The 14,204-nt window shown below is 45.5% G+C and overlaps 1 protein-coding gene across 1 annotated transcript; it reads left to right on the top strand.

Annotated features, from left to right (window-relative positions):
- Positions 1-10,255: 10,255 nt before the first annotated feature.
- On the top strand, positions 10,256-11,191 carry LOC144230638 (olfactory receptor 6B9-like). The gene has a single exon (XM_077762930.1). It carries the CDS (start codon positions 10,256-10,258, stop codon positions 11,189-11,191), a length of 936 nt encoding a protein of 311 aa, XP_077619056.1.
- Positions 11,192-14,204: the final 3,013 nt, after the last annotated feature.

The raw sequence follows: 14,204 nt of genomic DNA, 5'->3' as shown, positions 1-14,204 counted from the left end.
TAGAATAGACCACACTAATAGAATGAAGGAGAGAAATATGTGACGACTGAATTAATGCAGGAAAACCATTAGGCAGAATTCCACATACTTTCATGATACAAATACTGAGAAAACTAGGTACAGAAAGGAACTTCTTCAAAATGATTAAGGGAATTTGTGAAAAACCCACAGTTGTCATCATTCTCGATGGTGAAAGAAGACTGAAAGCTTTCTTGCTGAGAACAGGAACAAGATGAGAATGCTGGATTTCACATTGCTACTCAACATCACACTGTAAGTTCTAGCCAGAGCAATTAGGCAAGAAAACAAACTGATAAAGGCACCCAAATGGAAAGGAAGAAGTAAAATTATCTCTATTCCCAGATGGCATGATTATTTATATAGAAAATCCCGAAGAATCGATACCCCAAAAATAACTATAACTAACAAGTGAGCTCAGCAAAGTTTCAGAGTACATTATCAACACACAGAATGTCGTGTTTCTGAAATATGCTAACAATGAGCAACTCAACATGTAAATTAGGAAAAAATCCATTAAGAAAAGCATCAGAAAAAATAAAATATATAAGAATAAATTCAACCAGGGAGGGAAAGACTTGTACACCAAAAACTACAAAACATTGTGTCAAAAAATTAATGAACACCTAACTACATGGGAAGTCAACCCATATTCATGGATCAGATGACTTAATATTGTTAACTCAGCAATGACACCCAAAATGACCTATAGACTCAAGCCAATCCCTATCAGAATAACACTGGCTTTTTTTTAATTGAGAAAACTGATTCTAAAATCAATAGGGATTAGCAATGGCTCAGAATAGCTAAAACAGTCTTGAAAGAGAACAAAGCTGTAGCACTCATTCATACCTCTTGATTTCAAAACTTACTACAAAGCTATTGTAATTAGAAGAGTGTGCTACTGGAATACAGGAAGATCTATAGACCAGGGGAACAGAATTGAGAGTCAAAACGTAAACCCACACATCTGTGGACAACTGGTTTCTGACAAAAGTACCAAGACCGGCCCGTAAGGAAAGAATAGTCCCTCCAACAAATGGGCTGGAACAATTGGACGTCCACCTGCAGAAGAATGAAGTTTGACCCCTACCTCACATATTATACCAAAATTCACTCAAAATGGATCAATGATGACAATATATGACTTAAAACTATAAAACTCAACAAAGAAAACATAGGAGTAAATCTTTAAGATCTTGGATTTGACAAAGGATTCTTAGATATGACACCAAGAGCAACAAAAGGAAAAATAGATAAATTAGAGCTCGTAAAAACGGAAAACTTTTGTGCATCAGAGACTATCAAGAAATTGAAATGATAACTCACAAAATCAGATAAAATATTTGCAAATCTTATATCCAATAAGGTGCTAGTATCCAGAATATATTTAAAAAAAAAAAAAAACGCTTACAACTCACAACTAAAAGACAAACAATCTAATTTAGAAATGGGCAAATGACTTGAATAAACATTTCTCCAAAGAAAACATATAAATGACCAACAAGAACGTGACAAGATGCTCAGTGCCATTAGTCAGGGAAATGCAAATCAAAACCACAATGAGACACCACGCCCACCAGGATGGCTATATATTTTTTTAATGGAAAAGAACAAATGTTGCTGAGAAAGTAAAGAAATTGAAATCCTTGTGCATTGCTGGTGGGAATGTAAAGTGGTGCAACCTCTGTGGAAAACAATGTGGCAGTTCCTCAGAAAGATAAACATAAAGTTATTATGTAACCAAGAAATTCCAATCATAGGTATATATCCAAGAGAACTGAAAACTGGTATGAAGGTACATAGCAATGATATTCACAGTAGCCAAAAGGTAGAAACAACCCTAGTGTCCATCAACAGATGAATGAAGAGATCAAATGTGGTCTATACTTGCAATGGAATATTATTATCCAGTCATAAAAAGGAATGAAGTACTGGTACAAGCTACAACATGGATGAATTTGGAAAACACTGTTAAAGAAAAGAAGCCAGACACAAAGTGCTACATACTGTATGATTCCATTTATATGATATATCTAGAAGAGGTAAATCCACTGACAGAAAGCAAATTGGTGGCTGCCGGTTGCTGGAGAGGGAAGAAGGATGAATGGGGTCAAGGCTTCCTTTCGAAATGACGAGAACATGGGAACCAGACAGAGACAGCAGTGGCACAACCTCGCTAAATCCTCCTGGACCATCCTCTCACTTGTTCATGGCATATTCCTGTGAATTTCACTTCAGTAAGAAAAAAAGGGGAAAAGAAAATAATGTCAAAAAGAAAGAAATATTTAAAACATTTCCATGAATATATAGATGAATATTATTCAGACCTCAGAGTAGTCAAGAACTTCCTTTAAAAAAAAGTGAATCATAGGGTCGCCTAGATGGCTCAGTGGGTTAAGTGACTCAGGTCATGATCTCACAGTTGGTGAGTTTGAACCCTGCATCAGGCCCGGTGCTGACAGCTCAGAGCCTGAAGCCTGCTTCAGATTCTGTTTCCCTCCTCTCTGCCCCTCCCCCACCGCTCTCTCTCAAAAATAAATAAACATTAAAAAATTATATACTATGACCAAGTGGGGGTATACTTCTAAAAAGGGGGGGGGTGAATCATAAAAGAAAATTTTGGAGGTGCCTGGGTAGCTCAGTCGGTTAAGAATCCAACTCTTCCTTTCACCCTGGTCATGATCTTACAGTTTGTGAGTTCAAACTCCACATTAGGCTCTGTGCTGTCAGCATGGAGCCTGCTTGAGCTTCTCTCTCTCTCTCTCTCTCTCTAGCTTCCCCTCCCCCACTTGCTTACAAGCGCTCTCTCTCTCTCTCTCTCTCTCTCTCTCAAAATAAATAAATAAATAAAAATTTTAAAAAAAGAAAAATTTTAAATTTCTGAAAATTTATTAAAATTAAGAGCTTTGAGGTACCTGGATGGCTCAGTTGGTTAAGCATCTGACTTTGGCTCAGGTTATGATCTCACGGCTGGTGAGTTCAAGCCCCACATTGGGTTCTGTACTGACAGCTCAGAGCCTAGAGCTTGCTTCAGATTCTGTGTCTCCCTCTCTCTCTGCCCCTCCCCCACTGGTGCTCTGCCCCCCCCTTAAAAATAAATAAACATTTAAAAAATTTTTTAATTTTTAATTGACACCTTTATGATGAATCACTAAATCCTACTCCTGAAACTATCACTACACTATATGTTAACTAACTAGGATTTAAATCTAAAGAAAAAAAAGAAATTGAACATAAAAAAATATTAAGAGCTTTAACAGCTCACCAAAGAAGGTATTCAAATGGAAAACAAGGATATGAAAAGATGATCAACAAATAAGTTACCAGAAAATTGTAAATTAAAACAATGAGATGTCACTACATATAATATGGCTAAAGTCCAAATCCTATAAAAATCCAATTCTATAAAATCCAAATCCTAAAAAAAATGGCTAAAATTCAAAACCCTGACAATGCAAAATGGTGGCAAGGATGCAGAGCAACATTGCTGGTAGGAATGCAAAATGATAAAGCCGCTTTAGAGGATGGTTTGGCAGTTTCCTCTACAGCTAAATATACTCATGTCATATAATCTAACAATCACCCTCTTAGGTATTTATCCAATTGGTTTGAACACTTATGCCCCCCCCACACACACACAAAACCTGCACAAGCACATGAATGTTGATAGCTGCTTTATTCATAATTGCTCAAAAGTAGAAGCAATCATGGGGCGCCTCGGTGGCTTAGTCGGTTAAGCGGCCGACTTTGGCTCAGGTTATGATCTCGCGGTTCGTGGGTTCGAGTCCCGCGTCGGGCTCTGTGCTGACTGCCAGCTCAGAGCCTGGAGCCTGTTTCAGTCTGTGACTCCCTCTCTCTCTGACCCTCCCCTGCTCATGCTGTCTCTCTCTCTCTCTCTCTCCTAGAAATAAATAAAACATTAAAAAAAAAAGTAGAAGCAATCAAGATGCCCCTTAACAGGTGAATGGATAAAGTTTGAAAAGTCTGCATACTGTATGATTCCAATTATAGGACATTCTAGAAAAGTCAAAATTAAGAAGACAGTAAAATGATCAGTTTAGGGGGAAGAAGAGAGTGTTTAATAGGTAAAGCTCAGAGAATTTTTAGGGCAGAGAAACTAGTCTGTCTGATAGTGTAATGGCGGATACATGATACTTGTTGAAACCCATGGAACTTTACCACCCAAGAAGTGAACTTTGATGTAGTGGTGGATGAGAGATGGAGATGAACATCAGCAAGGTCTCATGTTCAGCTTAATATGGGTATAGATGGCTACACACATAGTGTTCAAAGATATGTGCACATGCACAGGATAATATTCACACATACAACCCTTTGCTATCAGCTGAGAGGTCCTAAAAGTGTCATCACCCCAAGAGCAACAAACACACCTAGTGCCCAGGGGGCTGGTTTCTAATATTATTGTCCAACAAAAAGCACCAGGTCTCCTTGGAAAAATCACTGAATCTATGGCCCAGGCAAGAAATTTATGCAAGATGAGCTTGGAACATCTCACAGCGCCAGTATTTTAATAGTAGGTGTTCAAAATGAAGAAAACACAGCGATGGGGTATGTCAAAGGGGCCGAGAAGACAAGTGAATACTCTCTCTGGCCAAAGCTGAGACAGCAAGAAAATAAAGACAGTCGTACTGGAATAACCCCAAGTATGAAGTAGGTATCCATGAGTCTGTATTGATATAAGCAAACGATTGGATAAGTAAACAAATAAATGCACAGAGCAGGCAAATGTCCCATGCACAAGAATTCCAAATAATTCTTCAGAAGGAGAACATGACTCCCAACCCCTTAAATATAGGCCGCGCATGGCAATTTCCTTCCAAAGAGGGCAGTATGGAAGGGAAGTGAATGACAGTGGAGAATTCTGACACATGGCCTCAGCCAGGAGACCAACCATGATCATCCCTGTGGACAGCATGTGCCCTTGATGTGAATTGATGTGATGAAAACAGCTGTAGCTTCCTCCAAAGACCTACAGCCCTAGTCTAATCATGAGAAAGACATGAGGCAAATCCCAGCTGAGGACATTATACAAAATGGATGACCAGAAATCCTCCAAACTGTCAAGGTCATAAAAAATAAAAACGAAAATAAGGAAAGTTTGATTAACTCACAGCCAAGAGGAGCCTAAGGAGATACGACAACTGAATGCAACATGGGAACCTGGATAGGATTCTGGGACAGAAAAATGATATTGGATAAAAACTAAGGAAATCCAAATGAAATATGAACTTTAATTGATAAGAACATATCAGTATTGGTTCATTAATTGAATAAATGTACCATACTAATGTAAGTTATTAGCACTAGGGGAAACTGGGTGTGGGGTGTCCAGGAACTGTCTGTACTATCTTTGCAACTCTTCCATAAACCTAAAACTGTTCTAAAGTAATTTTGAAAAATTTAGAACTTCTGTTTCACCAAAAGACATCTTAAAGGAACTGAAAAATAGAATTTATATTCTGGGGAAAGATGTTTGTAAAACATGCTAAAACTTACAAACCACTGATGAAAGGAATCAAATATGACCTAAATAAATAGAGAAATATGCCATGTTCATGGATTGAAGACTATTGTAAAGATGTTAATGGCCCCTAAAGTGATCTATAGATTCAAAAAAATTCTAGCAGAACATTGTTATAGAAAACAATAAAGCTGAAACTTATGGAACAGAAAATGAGTTCAAAGATCCAAAGCTACTTGGAAAAAAGAACAAACTCAGAGAACTCACACTACCTGTACCTGGTTGCAAGACATGTAAAGCCATAGTAATCAAAACAGTTTGGTGTTGGAGAAAGATAAATAAAATTAAATAAGTTAAAAAATAAAAGTTAAAAACTGAGAGAATCCAGAAATGAGATCCAAACATGATTGCTTTTCACAAAAATGAAAGGTAATTCAATCTTCAGCAAATAGTGCCAGAAAAATCAGCTATCCTTATGCCAAAAAAAAAAAAAAAAGAACTTCAATCTATGCCTTATACCCTACACAAAAATTAACTCAAAATAGATTATAGATCTAAGTGTAAAACCTTAGACATATGGAGAAAATGTTTGTGAGGCAAAAATTTCTTAGATACAACATTAAAAGCACAATCCATAAAAGAAAAAAATGTAAACCAGACTTCATCAATTGAAGAACTTCTGATCTTGAAGAGACCATTAGTAGATTCAAAATACAAACTATGATTTGGGAAAAAACATTTACAAATCAAATATCTGATAGAATATTTGCATTCAGATTTAAAAATTCTCAAACTTCAATAGTAAAGAAACAATCAACTCAATAAACAAATAGGTGTAAGGCTTGAATGGGCATTTCACCAAAGAATGGATAATAATCACATAGGCAGACAGGCAACATCATTAGTCAATAGGAAAATGCAAATAAAAACCCCAAGAAGGGCACCTGGCTGTCTCCATCAGTACAGCGTGGGACTCTTGATGTCAGGGTCGTGAGTTCAAGACACTTGTTGGGTGTAGAAATTACTTAAGAATAAAATCTTTAACAACAACAACAACAAAAAACACCAACAATGCAAGGAGATATCACCACCAACTTCATAGAATAACAGTTTTTAAAACTCTCTACCAAGTACAAAGTGGGATAGCCACTTTGGACAATGGTTTGACAGCTCCTTACAAAGTTAAACATATACTTTATCATATAACCCATACTCACATTCAAACAAGAACAGTATAAGAAAAAAAAAAGTATAAGCAGATGTTTATAGTGACTTAATTCATAGTCAGCAAAAACTGGAAGAAACCGGAATGTGTCTCAGCTGGGGAATGGATGAACTGTGGTCCTTCCATACAATGGAATGTTACCCACAACAAAGAGTAACAGAGCTGATCCACACAACAGCATCCCTGAATCACGGAAGTAGTATGCCGAGTAAAAGAAGCCAGACTCAAAATAAGACACACTCTTTTGTTTTTGTTTTTGTTTTATTTTTTTAAACTATTTTTTAAAATTTTATTTCTGAGAGAGAGAGACAGCATGCGCGGGGGTGAGTCAGAGAGAGAGGGAGACATAGAATCTGAAGCAGCTCCAGGCTCCGAGCTGTCAGGACAGAGACCGACGCGGGACTCAAACCCACAAACTGTGAGATCATGACTGAGCCGAAGTCGGCCACCCAACCGACTGAGCCACCCAGGCTCCCCAAGACACACTCTTTTAATACCATTTATATAACATCTGGAAAAGTCAAAATTATAGAAACAGAAAACAGATTTGCCAGGTACTGGGAACGGGAAGGCTTATTTACAAAGGTGCAGCATAGAGGACGTTTCTGGAGGGATAGAACTGCTCTATATTTTTATTGTGGTGGTAGTTACACAATTATATACACTTGTCAAAACATGCAGAACTATACACTAAAAAGAGTAGATTTTGCTGTCTTTAACTTATACTTTAACTTCTTAAATGTGAAAATGTTTAAGAACACTTGTTTATCAAAAGACACCTTAAAGACAATGAAAAATAAAAGTTAAAAACTGAGAGAAGATATTGCAACATATAGGAGACAATTAATTTTGAGATATATAAAGAGGCTTTCAGTCATAAAAAATGAGCTCATACCAGTCTAGCCCTCCATCATAAACAGGGACAAAATTAGATAATATATAATATAAATTAGATAATATATAATATGATTATACTTATATATGTTGCTATGATTATACAAAAACTATACTTATAAAATATAGTACTATAATATATGTCTTTACCACTGTTTTCGGATGTTGGACAAGACGCAGCGCAGGACTGTGACCCTAGAGAGAAAAGAAACGGACAGGCTGGGCTCCAGGCATCAGTGCAGGGCCTGGGGGTCAGGGCTGCTGGTGTCAGCAAGGGGAGGAGACAGACAGACAGGAGCTCAGGGTCACTGAAGGGGATGACGCCCACTTCTAGCCTAGACAGGATTTACCCTCCCACCTGAAAGGAAACAGACCCTGGACATCAGGCAGCGAAGGACAGTGACCCTGACAGGTGGGAAGCAAATGGGGTGAGTCCTGGCTTATGGCTCTGGGAGTTTTCATGCCACCACACTGCCTGGAGGGAACCAGGCAGAAGCAGCCAGAGACCATGAATTGAGGAGATGGGGCAAAATATTAGACAGACATCAAAATAAATGCCACTCAGCTGCCAGTCCAAGCAGCTTGTGACTCTTAACCTCAAGGTCTGAGTTGAAGCCCCACTCTGGGTGTGGAGGCTACTNATCCTCCTACACATGCAAACATATGATATCTGTACTTCTCTGCCTGACTTATCTCGCTCAGCATAACACCCTCAAGGTCCATCCACGTTGCTACACAGGCCAGATGTCATTGTTCCTCATTGCCATGGAGTATTCCATCGTATAGATAAACCACATCTTTATGATCCATTCGTCCGTTGATGGACACTTAGACTCTTCCCACGACTTGGCTATTGTTGAGAGTGCCGCTGTGAACACTGGGGTACACGTGCCCCTGTGCATCAGCACTCCTGTGTCCCTTGGGTAAATTCCTAGCTACTTTAAAAGACGAAAACCTCCTGGGACGGGCAGTGAGGCTGGGGCGAGTCACAGGCCCCAGGCGCAGGTACCAGGACCCGGAGTGCAGGTAACACGGGGGAGAAAACGGGAAAGCCTCACGTCCTGCCTCCAGGGGCCCCGCAGCGCCTCCCCACAAATTGCTCTGAGAGCCCCGCCGGGTGAGAATTCGCAATTAGAACCCTCCAGACGCGGAGCAGAAGACAGGGTGCGGGGCAAGGTCACTAGCGAGCCAGATAAAAATCACTTGGGTCCGGAAGCAGCAGGGACCCAGCGAGCTGGCGGGTGTGGGGTCAGACCCTCAGAGACCCGCGGGCCGGCGCCTCCTGAAGGCTGAGCTCGAGGCCCGGGGCCCAGGGAAGGTTAGGGGCACCGCGGCCAGGGCGGGGGATGCGGACAAAACCCACCTACGCCCTCAGCCTGGTGGGGGTGGGGGGGCGTCCAAGATGGTCCCATCGACCGAGGTCCCGCCCTCTGTCCTGCAGACACTTCGCAGACTCAGCCTCTTCCTGCTGCATCGCCAAGAACTGGGGGGCCAGCCTTCATCCCCGCCGCACCCCGGCCTGTGCTCGGGGCTTGGAGCAGCCCGCGCAGCCCTCTCGGCCGACCCCTCCCGGGTGAGCAGGAGCCGCCCCCTCGGCCTGTCCCCAGAGGACCGGCCGTCGTGCACGAATTACTCGGGTCCACTCTTGTCCGCCGGGACAGCGCGAACCACAGCGGCTCCCCAGACTCCCAGGGAGGGCGGAGAAGGGTCCTGAGGCTCCCCCTCCGCTGGGAGGGGCGGGACAGCCCCGGGGAGCCCTGCCCCTGCTGTGCCCCAGCCCACCCTCTCCCGCAATCCGTTCACCCTTCAGACACCCACCTCCGGGCCGGGCTGTCGGACCAGAGTCCCGAACCGCCAGCCCCTAAGCGGCTCCGAGGGGACCGCATCCGCTCGTCTCCCCCAAACAGCCATTTTGCTGCTCAGAAAACAGAGGCTAAGGACGCATGATCTGCGTGGGGACATCAAAGCTGGGGGGGAGCCTCTGCTCAGCCCCAGAGAGCGCATCGGCCATCGGATGGCAGCGGTGCCCTTCCCCAGCATGAGGGGCCCCCCGATCCTCAGCAGACAGAACCAGGAGCAAGCATTCTTCTGGGAGGTGATCTGGAGACCAGGAAAGGGCCCCGGGCCACGGCCAGAGAAGGCACACCAGGCAGATGGGTCTTCTCTCTTGCTGTGTTTTGTATGTACCTAGGGTGTGTTGCGTGTGTGCGTGCAGGCATCTGCAGAGGAGATGTGAAGGGGGTGCACACTTGGGGTGTGTAAAAAGCATGCTCCTGGGGTGTGTGTGTGTGTGTGTGTGTGTGTGCATGTGTGCACCTGAATGGATGTGTGTGTGTGTGCTTGCACACACACCTGGCCCTCTACCTGTGTGTTCGGGCAGGACAAGCACACACCTGAGCGCTTCCATGTGAAATAGAGAATCCGAGGATCTGCCCCCACTGGCGTGTAGTCCCCACCAGCCCTTTGCCAGGTGTTGGACTGAGGGTGGGGTGACAGGCCAGTAGGGCAGCACCTCGGAGACCCTTCTGAGGAGGAATGACAGCACACCCCACCAGCTCTCCGGGAGCACATCACACCTGTGCCTCTCTGCTGTTCCAGGGTGCTCAGAAGTGACCTCCCAAACAGGGAGGGCCATGAACACCTCCACTGAGACCCTGGTGACAGAATTCATCTTGCTGGGCTTCCCCGAGCTGTGCCACCTTCAAGGGCTGCTTTTCGGGTCATTCCTCACCATCTACCTGGTCACCGTCCTGGAGAACCTGGTCATTGTGGTGACCATCGGAGCCAGCCATCAACTGCACACACCCATGTATTTCTTCCTGGCCAACCTGTCGGTGCTGGAGACCCTCTACACCTCGGTCACTGTCCCCAAGCTGCTGGCTGCCCTCCTGGCACAGGCAAGGACCATCTCCTTCTCAGGATGCCTGACCCAGCTGTTTCTCTTCCTCTCGCTCGGCTCCTCCGAGTGCTTCCTCCTGGCCACCATGGCCTGTGACCGGTACCTGGCCATCTGTCGCCCACTGCACTACCCAGCCACCATGACCTGGAGGTGCTGCCTGTGCTTGGCCTTCAGTGCCTGGCTGGGTGGCTTCCTGGCCTCCTTCGTGTCTATGGCTCTCATCTCCCGCCTCAGGTTCTGTGGCCCCAATGTCCTCAACCACTTCTTTGGTGACATCTCACCCCTGCTGCAGCTTTCCTGCTCTGACACTACTGCCATTGAAATTCTGGACTTCGTGGCAGCCCTGGCCGTACTCGCAACCTCCCTGCTGGTGACCACAGTCTCCTATGCACGCATCCTGGCCACAGTGCTGAGGATCCCGGGGTGGGCTGGCCGCCGGAAGGCCTTCTCCACCTGCACCTCCCACCTGGTGGTGGTGGCCACCTTCTACACCACCACCATCTTCATGTACGCCCGGCCTCGTGCTGCCCCCTCCTTCGACCTCGACAAGCTGGTGTCCGTGGTCTACTCAGTTGTGACTCCACTGCTCAATCCAGTCGTCTACTGCCTGCGGAATCGTGACATCAGGGAGGCTCTGGCCAAACTCCTCCAAGCCCCTGGTCCCTCCTGAGCACCAGCTGCAGGAGGAAGAACTTCCACATGCCTCTCCTCTCATCTGCCCGCAGCCTCCAACCCACCACAGGCCACAGCTCTCTCACCCAGAGACAGAGCTGGTCAGAAGCACACAGTGTCTCAGCAGGGGAAATGCCAAAGCTTCCCACCACCTCTCCCAGAGAACGTCAGCGCCGGAGCAGGGTGGGGGGGCCAGGAGACCCCAGCTCACAGGAAAGCTCCCCTTCACCGTCACCCCCTTCACCACCTGGGACCTAGCCGGTTTCTATGGGAGCCAGCCTCTCTTCCTGGCTCTCCTGGGCTCGGACTGCCCTGTCCCTAAGCCCACCTGGATGGCCTCCATTGCCTGAGGTCCCGGCACCTTAGAGCAGACTCTGTAACCAACCTCAGCTGGCCAGATGTGGACTGTGTCCTGGCAAGTCCAGACAGTGCCACAGGCCACACACATGCCACCTTTCCTCAGAAATAAGAATGCCATTCTATTTAAAACTTAATGGGTCTAATGAATAGATGGCATACCCATACCTGGTTTTTCTGCCTTTCTTCTCCGGCACTTGGGTACAGAAGTGGGTTGGCCCAGCACTTGCCTTATTGGGCTATTGTCACTGTCAGGGTGAGTGCTTCTCACTTGATCCCCTTGTTTCTCACACTCCAGTCCCCATCAGGACCTCTAGTGTGATGTTTAGTGTGAAGCCTCGGACACATGTATGCATGTGTATTGCCTTGCATGTGAGAATTCTATGTTCACATAAATGATTTTGTGCTGTAAATATTCTCTTACTGGGGCACCTGGGTGGCTTAGTCATGAAGCATCCGACTCTTGGTTTCAGCTCAGGTCATGATCTCACAGTTCATGGGTTTGAGTCCCAAGTAGGGCTCTGCACTGACAGTGCAGAGCCTGCTTGGGATTCTCTCTCTTCCTCTCTCTCTGCCCCTCCTGCACTCATGCTTTCACACTCTCTCTCTCTGTCTCAAAATAAATAAGTTTTTAAAAATAAAAAATAAATATTCTCTTACTATTTTGTTTTACATATTTTGAGGTTATGCCACTAGGTACATAAAATTTAGAATTGTTTTGTCTTCTTGGTAAATTTAACCTTTTGTCATTAAAAGCATTACTCTTTNAGGACTGATGGGGGTGGGGGGGAGGGGGGAGACGGGCACGGAGGAGGGCACTTGCGGGGATGAGCACTGGGTGTTATATGGATACCAACTTGACAATAAACTATTTTTTTTAAAGTGTTACTCTTTGTCTCCAGTAATGCTTTTTGCCCTGATCTATAAGGCTTAAAGTTCGCTTGGTCTGGCGTTGAGAGCTATGTCAGCTCCCTTTTCGTTCACCATTGCTTGTGTGACATGTGTTTTCACCTGCACCAATACTTAATCTATTGCCCTTAGCTTCTGACCACCGTCTGTTGTCAGCTCTGTGAGGCTGCGCAGGAACTCCACAAACCACTTTGTGTTCTCAGCTGCTCCCTGGTTCTGTGGAGAAGTCAGTTTATTTTTACTTGCTTTAGGTATTTAGGGTTCCCCCCACTTCAGGAAGCTTTCAAGATCTTGTGTTTGGTTTCCAGGGTTTGCTTTTCCTTATATTTATCATGTTTGCAGTTTGTGATGCTTCTAGAATTTGTGCCTTGCCTCCTTAGTTTTTGAAAACGATCCACCTGTGTGCCCATAAACACTGCATCCGCCACATCCTTTCTCTGCTCTCCTTTTGGTTGCCCTGGTCCGTGCAGGGGGGGCCTCTGTCTCATCCCTTCTGCCCTCAGCAGCCTGTTGTGTACCCTTTCTTTCCTTCCATGCTTTCTTCTGGATATTTCCTTCTGATCTTCCCAGTTACTAATTCTCCCTACCCATATCTAAACTCTGTTTTTAAGTGTATTTTTTGAGTTCTAGAATTTCCATTTGGATCTCTTAGTTTCCTGCCCTCTTGTCAAAACCCTCAATCTTGTTTTATGCCTGTAATAAGTGTAAGTTCCTCCATGAGTCTGTTAGTGACACCCTCGTTTGCCTATACTGGTCTCTGTCTGTTCCTAGCTGGGTTGTTTTATTACCGTGACTTCCTATAACATCTTAATATCTGACAGGAGGAGTCCTTCTTTGATCTTGGTTTTCAGAATGAGTTACATTAGGCCTTCCTTCTTCCACACGGACTTTAGGAACCCTTTGGCTCTCGATTAGTTTACTCAGGCCACCACAACAAAGCGCTACAGACCCGGCAGCTCCAACAGCAGAAATTCATTGTCTCACAGTTCTGGAGGCTGGTGGTCTGAGGCCGGCGGGGTAGGGCTGGGTCCTCCTGAGGCCTCTCCCCTTGTGAGAGGGAGGTCTCCTCTCACAGACGGCCGCCTTCTCCCCAAACCCTCACAGCGCTCTCCCTGGGCGTGTCTGTGTCCTGATCTCATCATATAAGGACACCTGGTAGATTAGGTCAGGCCCCGCCCCCCTATTGACCACGTTTCACCTCAGTTACCTGTGTAAAGACACTATCTCCAAATGCAGTCACGTTCTGAGGTTCTGGGGGTCAGGACTTCAACACAAGAATTAGGGAGCGGGGGCTGTGTGTGGAGCAGCAGTTCTGAGCCTCTGGGGATCGAGAGGGTCTGATGGAAGCTAAGAGAGGTCACATGACGTTACAAATGAGATCGTGGAGCCCCCTCCTAAAGCCATCAAGGGGGCCTGGTGTCCCCCCCCCCCAAGTGCAGTGTCTGGGGTGGAGGCCTGGTGGGAGTGGAAGAGACCCTAGAGACCTGGACAGCAAGATCGCACCCTTTCCAGAAGGCCCAGAGCCAGACCAGCAGGGACTGGAAAGGCTGGCTGGCTGGGCAGCGGGGCTCCAAGTGACCTTGCTGTGGGGTGGCCGCCGTGGGGGCGGGAAGAAGAGACACTCTGGGGACCTGGAGAGCCACCCTCTCTTCTCTGCGCCTCCCGGTGGAGAGCCCTGGACGCCGAGACCTAGAGCCAAGGGTCTGTGGTCCCCGTGTCTGGGACCCAGGACCTGGGGCAGAGAT

The sequence above is a fragment of the Crocuta crocuta genome, unplaced genomic scaffold (genome assembly GCF_008692635.1).
Source record: "Crocuta crocuta isolate KB4526 unplaced genomic scaffold, BGI_CrCroc_1.0 scaffold466, whole genome shotgun sequence".
Lineage (NCBI taxonomy): Eukaryota > Metazoa > Chordata > Mammalia > Carnivora > Hyaenidae > Crocuta > Crocuta crocuta.
Note: the sequence above shows the minus strand (reverse complement) of the source record. Positions and strands in the feature narration are given on the sequence as shown.

What these genes read in the sequence shown, in the direction of transcription:
- LOC144230638 (XM_077762930.1), top strand. Translation starts at nt 10,256, where the DNA reads ATGAACACCTCCACTGAGACCCTGGTGACAGAATTCATCTTGCTGGGC.